The sequence below is a fragment of the Neopsephotus bourkii genome, unplaced genomic scaffold (genome assembly GCF_033783945.1).
Source record: "Neopsephotus bourkii isolate Nb327-2 ecotype Australia unplaced genomic scaffold, CSIRO-AGI_Nbou_v1 NB_1707, whole genome shotgun sequence".
In the NCBI taxonomy this organism is placed as follows: domain Eukaryota; kingdom Metazoa; phylum Chordata; class Aves; order Psittaciformes; family Psittacidae; genus Neopsephotus; species Neopsephotus bourkii.
The window spans coordinates 1,528,526-1,541,886 of record NW_026902181.1 but is presented as its reverse complement, the minus strand read 5'-3'; the positions used below and the strand labels follow the sequence as shown (position 1 = coordinate 1,541,886).

Genomic DNA, 13,361 nt, shown 5'->3' with positions numbered 1-13,361 from the left:
GTTAAGAGTATAGAGAATATGCTCACCTTAAGCAGCATCTTAGAAGAAATACCACCTCATCAGTACATCAAGACAACAGAAGTCTGGAACTCTAAGCAAAAAAAACCTATCCCTGCAACAAATCTGGATTAATGGGTCCTTAAAAAACAGTTATTAAAATAGACTTTTTATTTTAAGTAGAAATATTTCAAATACAGAAAAACACAATCACTTCTAGTTCAAAAGTAACCAAGCATGTAGCAAGTGTATTACATCAACTTAAATAATAAATCTAACCTGCTAATATTTTCAACACTATACTTTGTACTCACACACTTTTGAATTACTCTAACACTATTTTAAAACAAATCCTTTCACTGAAGAAAACATCAATATATCAAAACTATTTTTTAAACTAATGAGTTTCCCCTTTTGCAAAGCAATTACTTTAAGTACTGAAACGGTTTCCATGGCACCCTCCACATCACCATGACAAATACCGGCAATAGCTGGATTTAAAACAAACAAACTGAAAGCCCCCAATCAGCAGCACTTGACTCAAGGAAAAACATTAAATGTTTTCAAGCAGAAGAATTGAAAAACTTACTCTTACTGAAAGAAAAAAAGTATGTACGCACACCTGCTGTTCTATCAATCTAAGCAGGAAACCATTTCACTGCTGCATCATAAGCAGAAGAAAAGTGCTTATTAAAACATTAATCACAGTCCATTATATTCTGACTCCATGCCAGAAGTTCCCATTACATCACTGAAAATATCTATTAACCAAAACCTGATTTTGACAAGTTACAGAAGTGTAGTGTTTAGGATTTAGTAATGTAAAAGTCAGTTTTAGAAGAACAGTTACACAATTGATTTTGCAGTGGCAAGCAAGTATAATTAATTGTTTTTGTGACATTTATTACTGCAATGGGGTTGATTTAACTGGTGTTTCTACTGTAAAATTCTTCAAAAATTATTTCAAACTTCATCTACTTTTATTAAACACATTTATTGTGAAGGTATTTAATACCCAGAGCTGGCTAAACAATTTTAAAGTGTGCTGGATATACCAGTACATGTAAAACTGTATTGTCTTGTGTAAATATGGGCCTTGTTTAGAACTACGTCTCACAGGAAATTATGCCAAATGAAAACCATCTCCCCTTCTCCTCTCCCACTGAAAAGGATTTATGTTTTTACATTTAATACCAGTTAGGTAAAGAAACAAAAATATGGTGGCGTTACCTTCAGGCCTCAGCAATAGTTCATCTGTGAAGTCCAATTATGTTCAAACCCCTATTTTGTTATTACAAATGTGGCCTAACTTGAATGCCTAAGTTTGGAAGAGAGAGAAGCAAACAACCCAATTCCTTCTGGAAGTCTGGCTCTACATGCGTTGTTTACCTAGAACAGTTTTCAACTAACTATTAAGCAAGGCATTAAAAACAAAGCCATGAAAACCAGTTCCTAAATGCGTATATGTGATTTCCAGCCAGCCAACTTAACTGCAGGTATGTTCTTCAACCCCTGTAGGCAGCCCACTAAAATTAAAACAATTCAAAGCTGTAGAGCATGATAGGAAACATGGATTATATCCCTAACCCAAGGGAGGAAAAAAAAAAAGAGCATTTTTAAGACCATGCTGAATTAATCACGGCTTCTGTAGCTGTCTGTTTAGTGCCACCAATCTTCACAAGACTGCTAACTGTTCAGGGGTCAGTCCTCTCTTTCTTAGCTCAAGTGGGTGCTGCTGCATGCTCCACGTGTGTAAATGGACATGTTTACTGGCCTTGCTGTGGGGTGTACTAGCTGAGGCAAAGCACTGCACAGACAGCACCACAAGCCAGCTTCCACACTGCCAGCAACCTAACTGCAGGTGTCAAGCAGCCAGGTAATAACTCAATCATTTGATACAAAGGCTTATTTGAAATGAAAGCAGTGGATGATTACAATGACTAGTATTTAAAGAATTCATTGAACATATACCCATCCTGTAAATACCAGCATTTAAGAGACTCTGAATTAAAAGCACCTCATGTCATTAGTGTTCATGATGAATAAAAGGGGTCCAGAACACACAAAGCTAAGAACAGCTACGCTTTTGGGGCATTTATTTATTTGTAAAAGGCTTGGGTTCCTCTTTTGCCCTCTTGACCCAACACACATGAGCCTCTAACTACAAGGACACACAAGACAATAACCTTTTACCTGTTCTTGGACATCTTCCAATTTCAAAGACCCAAAGAGCTTCAGTTTTCCTCTCCTTTCTAAGTTGTGCCAGAACAACTGCAGTCTCATTTCTTACGGCTTGGTCTTGTGGGTACTCACAAGCTCCAGCTGAAGCTTTTTCTTGGGAAGGTAAAACATCTATGAGGTGTCTCACCCCATGCAGCTTCTCTGGGCACCAATAAGACTCCTGATCACTGTGAGAAATGCTACTCATTAAGAAGAAAGCTGCAACAAAGCTATCTGAAGGGGCTTAAAGAATCACAAGCAACAGCTCAAAAAGCTGCACAAAGCTTAAAGCAAGACACTCCCATGCCTCTCTCCGCCACTTCAGGAAACTTGTAATTCAGCCATTTGATACCCAATCAAACAATTTTCGTTTGGAAGGCTGATTCACAACTACATTTATCAGTGTCAAAGTCAAGAAGATGCATCATTTCTGGCTTTATTTTCACCTATTTTGCTGGCCATCCCATTGAGTCTAAATGTTACACGTAACTCCCCCTTCTTGAAACAATAATGTTGAAGAGCCTAGGAAGCCTCTTCCTCTTTTCAGCCTTCCTTCTTGCAGTTTTATTACAATGGATTTTTACAATGCTGTAGAGGGCAAATTAAGAGGGCCCTACAGAAAGCCATGAGTGTTTGCCTCAACTGCCCCTGAGCAGCTCCTTGTCATGACATCTCTCCGCCATTCTTCATGGCCAAGTACAACAGGAGTGATGCTCAGATGTTTAAGAGGATTTCCTCCTCTCAGCTGTGGTCTTCAAAGTGCTCCTATATTCTACATGACAACCATCAGACAGATTCCACTCCTCCTCACAAAGATGGTCCTCTCTCTGTAGTCTGGGCTTAAAGAAAGCATCTGGGGGCTCTGTCCCAGAGGCCCCCAGACGAGCTTTGCCGGAGGAAACTGAGGCCCTCCTGTTGCTGAAGTGAGAAATAAGCAGGGAAGATCCCTCCTGCACATGCAAAACATACTGTTTTTCTTGTGGCAGCTACACAATTCCCAATAATACACCTGGCTGAGGATTCAGAGGTACTCACAGGACAATATGATGGAGTGCAGGAAAAGCAAGGAGGGAAAAAAGTAAAGAAAAAGAAAATACTGAGCACAAAAACTACTTCTCTCAAACCACGTAACTTTACAGAAGCCACAGAAGATGTAAAACTTGAGTTCTACAAAAATACGTTTTCTAAGCTGATGGAGGACAACCAAAGAAGTCAAGTGTGTGGACGCACAAAGTCACTGGAGGATGATACATCAATAGCAATATCAATGCAGAGGATGAAGGGAAGGATGAAAACAAAGCAAGGCTTTCAGTAACAGGTAACAACTATCACAATCAGATATTTTCAAGTAGGCTGATAGTAATAAGGCTTTGATTTGGCAAAATGCAAAGAGTACAGAATATAGCACCATTTGGCCCACACAACTGCTGAATGCTTCCTGCCACATTATAATCCATCAGCAGACAGCTTTGCCTGACACTAGTTTAGCTGCCTACTTCATAGCATTGCTTCTACACCTGCAGAGACAATTCAGGGTTTGCTTCCCACCTATGTTCAGTTAAAAAAAAAACAACAGTATTTACTGGTTAATCCTGTGATACATTTTGCCAGACAATTCTCCATTTCTTATGTTAAAGTCTTGCCTTTTTTTTTTCCCTTTACATTATATGTATTTTAATAAATGCATGATTTAGTATTCTGCAAGCCCACACTACAAAAAGACTATTCTGGAATAAATGGTATAATTACATTTCCTACAGCGACCTTGTAATCTCTCGAGTATTTATTCTAGACTAAACAGCCTTACTCAGCTGCCCTGTGTCTGATTGTCGATGAAAGAAGCTTGTTTGACAACTGCTTCGAGCAGAAACATATTTTTTCCATGATCGCATGAAAAAGTAAAACAACATTAACAGGCCAGTATTCCAAATACAGAGACTCATGTTAGATCGATGAGTTAATTCTGAAGCCAAACGCCAACAAAAACAATTACTACGGACATTCTGCTGTCATGGACAGCTTTTGAGGTTAATTTAGTGATACATATACAACTACAGCCAACTTTACATATAAGAAACTACATGGTGTATGCAGGCTTCCTTCTTTGTTTCTTTATATATTTTCCATATTCTCTGCTTTTATAACCCTCCTGAGACCTTTTACAGTTACAGAACCCACACTATACCCACAGGTGGGCGGGCAGGAAGCAAAAACTCTGTTTCATAAGCAGTCCACTTTTAATATATTCAATTGCTAATGATCTTGACAGAAGAGCTCCATGCAAAACACCATATACTACAGGGTGTCGTTTGAAATGCTCATAGACATTTTTGCCAGAAAGCCTATTTCTTAAACAGTAAAATTTCAGACTTACTAAAAGCTGCACTCCTTTCCTTGATTTCCATTTGGCTGGAAAAATTGGTGCTAATCAACCTCCTCTATAGGGAACTTGCATCCTTCCAAAATCCTACAACAAAACCTGTAGGATTTCTATAGTATGCTAAAGCAATACAAAAGAGTTTCTTTAGGCAGTCTTTATAGGCACCATGCAAGAGGTATGAGAAGTATAAAGCTATGGAGGTTTCGGGAGTGCCTGCAAAATGAGAGACAGCCAGAATAAAACCAAATTAAGATGGTTTACACACAGTTCTGTTTCCTTCCACCCTCTTTTGAAACAGATTGTTCACTTGTCCATACTCACTATTAAAAAAAAAAAGTATCCATACAATACTTTTTATTCAATTATTCATGATGAAATGAAGAAAAAATACTTCACTGTAAAAGGCTGTATGCAAATGTGGCTGTCTGTAAAGCCATAATCACTTCTTACTTACCAGTTCTCATCCATTAGGTGCCAGATTCAAAATGCACTGCGGCTGACAGAAATCTTTCTACTGAGGATTGCATCTGGCCCGCAAGAGGAGACACTGGGAAATACAGACCATATGCCTTGGTAGCCAAGAGAATTCCTGCAAGAAGGAGTGCAGCCCTCTCCTGCCCTCCAAAGCAAGACAAGCTTTCCTTGCTTTTACTCAATCTTTTGACTCTGACTACTGAGCTTACTGAAAAACTGTATTCTATTCGAAGGAGCAGAATGAATTCAGTGTTCAGTATCAATGGTCCAAAGCAGATCAAGTAAGCCCTCCATTTGTGGCTTTTCTCCTTTTCCAAGATTCAAGAAATATCAGCATACCTCAGTGACAAATCACCTGCTACAACTTTTAAGGCCCAGTGGTCCTGTCACCCCTTCAAAATCGATTCAGTTATTTCACTGTCCTGAACCCAACACAGACACTGACGGGAGTTTAGCAAAAACTAGTCTGGCGAAAGACCACATCAGCTATGGCTTAAGAAGAGTTTGGAGAGTATCCTTACTATTGCCTTACTTAAGGAAAAAAATCATTATGATTGACAGCAAAGAAGTTACACGAGTCATTTCTAGAGTAAGTGCCAGAACTCTACATGTGTTTCAAATTACTCTACAACACTGTACAACAAAGAAATATGCAGAAATTTTCCACTTGAAATGAAGGTTAAAAATTAAATGCTTACAAAGCTCCAACAGATATGAAATCCAACCTCATCTTAATTCGAAATTTAAAATGACTGAGCTGCCCTACACCAGGAAAAAAGTAATGAAACAATCCAGTTGTTTATTAATCACAGTGGGCTAAAAGACATTTGTTGTATGTACAGACTTCCATGCTACTCTGATTTTGCTTCAGTACTTGTCCTTAATTTTTAAATCTACACTAAATGCCATTTTAGCTTTTAAATTATCAAAGTATATTACTTATCCTCATTAGATTAGTGTTCACCACTATTTGCATCATGTTTAAACAAAACGCCAATTAACTGCAGCACTGCTAACAATGTGATTGTACATGAAAACAAGTTGATAGATGAAAAGGAAGCCACATTTTTCCCTAAAGAAAAGTACAGATATTTGGAGTAAACCTGGTATTTATATTCACATGTATATATTCAGGATGTAGCTCTCCAGAGAAAGTTAAGTAGGCAAACACAGTTTTATTTTAAGCAGCCCAGGCTTGACTTGGTTTCAAGGCCTGTACAAAAGCTCTCTGTAAAGGCAGAGAATTTTTAAGTGGAGAGCAAACAGAAATTCTTATCTTACTTGTAAATTGCCCTTATTTTGCAAGAATAGGACTGTGTTAAGAGTACAATCCACTTGGATTACAACTATTTCTAAACTTTGAGACAAAGTTCACACATCTTTACCCAAAATGTTAATCACATCAGCAGATTTTCGATTTATAGGATTTATAGTCAGGTTTTAAGTAGCTTGCGTATGGCTCTTCCACAGCTGTAAATACTTGGTGTGAGAACGCTGTGTGGCTGCTCCAGCTTGCCATGCATACTTACAATTAATGCCAAGAATGTCTTTACATTCTCAAGCTCAACCAACCATCATTTTGATCCTCAGGTTTTTGTGTTTTGGTTTTGCATTTTGTTTTGGTTTTTTGTTTTGGTTTCCTTAATCAAAACTACAAAACAAACATACATTTTTAAAACAACAAACTAATTTCCGTCCCCATCCTGTTCTGCTCTTTCACTACTTGGCATGTCAAAGTTTTTTATATTTTTTCATCTCTTTTGTTTTGCAGTAAGAAAAATCCAGACCTCCAACCACACAAATTCAGTGTGCTCAGCTAAAACACAGGGAGAGAGGGGGAAAGAGGGCAAAGTAAGGCTTTTTTTGCTCTTCTAAGGAAACTTCGAAGTAAACTAATGGTTTGAGTGCCTCAGCATCCAGGCGCTTCTGCTCCCTCTCTCAACCACACACCTCCACTCCATGAAAGCCATGGCAGGTCACACAACCCTGCAATGACTTCGGCAGTTCAACAGATTTGGACCAATTTGACCCAAACAATGACATTCCCAACTTCAGTCAAAGTACACCGATCTGTTTCCAGTCATAGCAGAAGTGCTAGTAGGGCCTTTGATAACACAGGGCTCTCTAAACATGACTCCTATCAGCAAGTTGCCTTCAACTCAAACCAGAAACCAACAGTTTCCCAAAGCACATCACTGAACAGCTCAGTAATTTAGAGTACCAACCAAGATACACAGACCCAGGACTATTACTCATCATGGACTGACAGGCAGCTGCAGAGCCTGCCTCCAGGACAGGCACATTACAGTGATCTGAGACACTTTTCTCCAAGGACAGCACCACAGGTTTGGGAGATGCCCTCATACATGTTTTCCCTTCTTCTTCAAGCCATATTTCCATTTGACATCTGAGATAGGCATGAGTTGGTCCTCACAGCCTGAACACCCGAAGTGATCTTTATCATCCAGATCAGGCCATCACCAACCTGGCACATTCAGGGTGTATTCACCAGGTGCCAAGACTTCCCTGCAGTAATCCCACAGATGCATAGTCAAGGCAATCTCTATCAGAGGATGGCTCCAATAATGCTTCACTCCTACTGCCATTAAGGTTAAATACAGTCTATAAGTTACTGTAATACATGTTGCTCCCAGAAAGCCACGTAATTCAGTGTAATTCAGGATTATTGCCTATATTTCATTACTCTTAGAAAATCTTCCTCCATTAAAAAATGGGGAGTGTTGGGGGTGTTGAAGGACACAAGCCCCTACACATTAGACCAATCATTTGTGTTGACAGGGGAATAAATCTATTTCTTCGCCATTCTCAGACTCCCAGCACACTGGCAAAAAATGCATCATAAGGATGTTAAATGTTTCTGTACACAGAAAAAAAAAGAAAATTTACAGCCCCAAGAGAAACTGAAAACAGTTTCAGCAGTACGAGGATGCTGAATCAAGCTTACTGGACTGCACACAAGTTATTTGTAAAGCCAAATGAGCAAATAATACAAGTCATCTTAAAAAGCAATTTTAAAATTAAATTATAAGAGATCCCTAACAAAGCTTTAAAATGATCCCTTATGGATTCACCATTTTTCTTGCTCGTTGCTAGAAATCTTCTTGCCATATGTCTTGTTCATTACAACCATTTACTGGCTCAATGGGGCTTTGAGCAACCTTGCCTAGAGGACAGTGTCCCAGCCTGGGGGTTGGAACCACATAATCTTTAAGGGACCTTCCAACCCAAACCACTCTATGATTCTATGAAAGAAAAGCAACAGTGATGCTGAAATCTGGAGTGAGTCTTGCAGAAGGTAAGAGGTTAAGATGTGAATATTCAAAAAGGCCACTCTATTGAGTGCTTTGAAGATAATATACTGTATCTTAAAAAAAAAACCCTAAGAAAATCATTAAATTCTGCTACCAGAAGCGAATTCAAAGTTTCCAATTCAGCATCATCTTTGCAATAACTCTAGCTCCAGAAACTCAATGATAATAGCCTGCACATTCCAGGCTATTTAGCAGCAGTAATTAACCAGACTGCAAATTATTAACAAGAACACGAAAAGATTTTACTCGTCTTTGTATGAGTGCGAATGACAAGGAAACTAAAAATCTTTAACAGGAGTGGATAATATTGTGCCCAGCTCTTCTGCCTCACCCAGGCAGCTGTATGCAGCTGCCTGAAAAAACCCAAAGCAGGGACTGAGGCACATTAGTTAAGCATTCATCATCAACAGGAAATGCACGAGTTCATATAAACACAGAAATACAAATATGTAAATTAAGCGCCTTGCATGGCTTAAGGTATTCAGACACCCCACGGAACAGGGTTAGAGTTGTTCAGGCTGGGAACCCACTGCAAACAGCCTCAGAGGAACTCTTCTGGTGTGTATCACCGACCCACCTTCCCTTGCTACCAAAACCACTCCCAACTCCTCCAGCATCTCCAGAGCCTCTGTTTGTACTCAGAGGAGTGAAATGACATATGCAAAAGCATCTCTAAGAAAAGGCTATGAGCACTGCTTGCAAATGCTGCTTCAAATATGCTTGCATACAGACTCTACAATTAAAAGGATTTCGTTTGTAGGGTGCCGGGCTGCCTTTGAACCAGTGTCACAGGCAACTAGATGAGATGGCCATGGAACATACAGGATTCCTGATGATCTGGACAGCAGCACTCGCCTATAGGGCATAAGTCCTCTCTGCACAAGTCATCTCCCCCTGCCCACTTTCATTTGTGATGAGGCTTAAGGCCAAGAGAGCCCCAGACTCCCTCACACTGGAGGTCCCTCACAGCTGTGCTCCATCCAGACAGGTGGTGAAGGCTGAATCTGGCTCTAACCAAGGTTAAACTGCTAATTAATATTTGGTCTCAGAAGCTTGATATGAGATAAAAGTTACAGGCATCAGGAGGACACAGAAACAGCAAAAATGGGGACAACCTCAGTTCCAGACAGCCTTGAATTTTCTGAAGCATTAGGTTACTTATTTACTTAAAAAAGCCTATATACCTCTATAATATTCTGGATGAGATGCAATCTCTCCTGTGCCAGTGATTCCTGTTTGGATTTCAGTGGTCTCTGAAACTGCATACTAAATTTTTTCAACTTTGCTCAGTACTTTGTGGCTTCAATTTTCTCATATTGAACAGTCAAACATAAACTGTTATTTTTTAAGCTCTTTCTTGCCCTGCAATTCTGCGCACTCATTCTGCCACATAGCTTTCCAGGCGCTCTAAGTGCTGTTGACCTTCAAAGTTAGGCTATGATGAGTTGGGTGACACTCACTGTCCCAGTAGCTGTGCTTTTCCAGGTGGCATTTCAGCTAACAACACATCTCTAGAGAGCAGATGCATCACTTATGGACTTCTCAGCCTCCATCACCCAGGCACAGAGGGCTCCCAAACTCCTTTCCAAACATGGCTGTACAGCACAATGCCGCCAAGCTACAGGACCAGCCCTGCATTATATCTTTTGACAAAGTTAAGCTCTGTGCTTCATTTCTCACAAATGCAGTTTGACTGTAGACAGCAGTCGACAAGTAAATCTACCCTTTTCCATGGCAAACAGCCCAACTTTAATATTTTTACTGGCTTACAGCTGGGTATATTAAGCCCCAGATTTTTATTTATTTATTTTTTAATACCGTGCAACTGAAAATGAACAGCTACTTCACTATGACTGCCAAGGACAACCTTAAAAACACTAATGCAATCCAGTCCAGCTCTCAATAGATATATAAAGGCTAGAGGACCAAAAATTTCAGCTTATCCACCCAAACAAAATGTTGGTTGGGCAGGAAGTCTAGTATTTCGTTAAGATCCTTACAAAAAAGGAAAGAAAAAAAAAAAAAGAAAGACCCCTACGTGTTGGCAAGCTGAAGATGGTAACACTCCCAGCTATCATGCCATGAAACTGGAATTAAAACTTGATGTGTTACTCACCCCAGCCTTCCCAGCATTCCAAGCTCTGGAACTTGCGGTCCGTAGGTCTCCACTTGCAGAGGCTGATACGTATACAGAGCTTCCTCTAGTTTTGGAATAGGAGCTAGTGAAATAGTCTGACCCTGTTTATAAAAAAAAAAAAAAAAAACAAACAAGAAAAAAAGGTAAAAAACTTCTACATATCGGGTCAAGGTTTTGTTTTGGCTATTTTAAAATGCAATGCAAGGAACAAGCTTATACCATTAACCTGGTCAAGGCAAAGACCATCCCATTAAAACATACTATTATACTGCCCATTTCTTCACCATTTAATTTTTTCACTGAGATCTATAGTTTGGAAGTAATGTTTCATTAGCTGTAACTATACGGACAAGGTAGGAGGAAAGGGGGGAGTTTTATTGAAGGCAAGCTTACCCACTAGAGAGTGCAGCTGCTTCCAGTGTCACCAGTAAAATTATTATTAGAAAAAAATTTGTTTACCAGAAGTAATATCAAACAAATGTCTCTGAGCAACCCTATTTGATTCTGTAATCAATGATTTCCTGAAAGCCCTAATTAGAATGGGAGGCTGCTTTCATTTCTCCCTGCAGTCTTTTGTAAGCTCCCCTATATAACAAATCTCATGATAGACTTTCACAGCACAATACAATTAATTCATTCAGCAAATTCCCATTTGTTTCATAACTAAAAATACAGAAACACACAAGCATGAAACTTTCATTCCAGATGGTACTTTTGCAAGCCCTTCAGACCACTGAGAAACAGCTAGACATTCCCCCCCCCTCCCCAAGTCCCTATCACTCTGAGCTCTCACAAAACAGGAGACTTGTGGCTGGAAAGGAGGGGTCAGGAGGATATGAGATAGAGCCAAAGTTAACAGATGTTGCTGCATGACATTCTACATTGATTTGTTGATCTTTCACACAGTTTCAATTTTCTACTGTATTCTACGGTGCTCATGAAAATTAGCAGCAGCAGCAAAAAGACAGCACTGGGAGTTCCCCCAGAACAGCCTGGCTTCCCCTGTAGAAACTGAGCTTCACATTTGCAAAATGCAGGAATTTAGGAAAGTAGTAGTATTGTTTTTGTAGACATTTTGTCTGCAACAAGAGATCGGACGCTTTCCACGGTATAATACCATGTATAACCCTGGCTTCCCACTAGTGATCATACTGAGCTTCACTTCCCTGGGGCCACTCATGTAAGCATCTACTCCCTCAAGTGGAAACTCAAGGCTCTTAATGTGGGATACTGGGTTAAAATTAACTAAAGAGGGCAAAAAAGTTTGTAGAAGGGGAAAGATGATAATTAAATTTGTGGTTGGGGACAGTGACCTTTCTGAATTTGGAGCATAGATATTTTTGTTTACACAGTTGCAGAAAATAGCCAAGAAAATTGAAGACACAAGTGCTTGAGAAACACTGCTATGGATCTATGCTGATATCTGTGGAAATACCAGCAGTTTAGGTTTTCCATTGAAATAGCTCGCTGTGTGTGATGAGAACAGACAGTTCTAGCCTGTTTCTGCACTGACTGGGAGCCCAGAGGGGCTGCTGCTAACACCGTTAGGGTGAAGGTGAGATGTGGTGAAGAGAATTCTCAAGTCAGCCATGAGTCACTTCACCTTTCATGGTTAGCATGCTGTTATTTCTGTGCCACAAACTATTGCTGCACCATTAAAACCAGGCAACCACACATTTTTTAAAAATAACAAAAAAAAAGGTATGGAAAGGAAGGTTAAAAAGTCATCCTCAATCCCACTTCATGATGTTTAAGATACAACTGCAGGGTCTCTTTATATTGCAAGAAGTTGCCAATTTACAATGTATTCAAGTTCCTGAAAATATTATAACTTGTAACTACATACAGGTGCGCATGTTACACCCATTGTAAGACATTAATGTATAACTAAGACTTTCAGATTTAAGTTTTTAACTGTGTATTTCTCTCCAGCCAAACTGAAGGGAAGGACATGCCAACATCTTACATGTGCACACCCCCATCTGGTGAGTGAAAAAAGCCTCAGACTTTCCAAATCCAGAGCAATTTTGTTCCAGCCATAGAACTGAAAATTCAGTTTCAGGCAAAGTTCAAAACCATGATAAATATTTTGGGAAATTACTTGTGTGTGGAAAAAGGGAGCAGCTCAGATTGCAGGAGCCACATCTCTGGAGGGCATCACCAGAACAGCTGCTCACTGTTAGCAGAGTTGCCACTACTGCATTCCTAACACTTTTTTAACAAGAGCAACTTCTGCCAATGCTGGCCAAGAGACACAGGAAGGCTCCTGACAAATGGACTGGGCTCGTCACAACCTTCTTTCCACACCTCCGTTTATCCTGCTACAGATGCTCATTTCTGGGAACTCATGGGAGGACAGGTTGAAAACATTTCATTTGTCTTCTGCTTTTTGGGGGTTCCCAGACGTATGGTGGGGACCAATGCTTGCTTCAAGAAAAGTCACTGAGCCATGCTGGGACCTCTCTGTGAGGTACAGTGTGGTGGCTGGTGGCCTGGAGAGCAGATCATCTGAAGAGGAGCACAATAGAGGAACTGTCCACCCTTGAGCTGGTCTGACCTCATGTCCAGCACAGGTCAGGACACTTTCATGTGCATGTAAAAAGCCCAAGAACTGTTCCAGCCAAAGCACCTTCTTTTGAAAGGCATCCAACTTAAAGATTTCAGACCATAAAGGTCCACAGCACAACTGCTAGGTAAGTTAATCCAATAGTTAAATATCTTCACCATTAAATAGTAGCAAATTATCTGGTTCATCAAGATCAGCTCTGGCTTTTGTATCTTTCTCACCTGTACCCTGGGACAAGGTGCATGCATTAGGAGT

The 13,361-nt window shown here is 39.9% G+C and overlaps 1 protein-coding gene across 2 annotated transcripts in view; it reads right to left on the bottom strand.

Annotated features, from left to right (window-relative positions):
- Positions 1 to 13,361, bottom strand: part of MNAT1 (MNAT1 component of CDK activating kinase) — a 126,333-nt gene that overhangs the window by 26,926 nt on the left and 86,046 nt on the right. The window contains exons 7-8 of one of the 2 annotated variants that reach the window (XM_061376197.1): positions 10,520 to 10,641; positions 4,592 to 4,810 (exon numbers count right to left, since the gene is read on the bottom strand). In XM_061376197.1, coding sequence (XP_061232181.1) covers positions 4,753 to 4,810; positions 10,520 to 10,641 — 180 coding nt within the window. In that variant the 3' untranslated portion in view covers positions 4,592 to 4,752. Of the gene's footprint in view, positions 1 to 4,591; positions 4,811 to 10,519; positions 10,642 to 13,361 lie in introns of those variants that run through there. The other variant, XM_061376196.1, reaches the window with a different exon arrangement.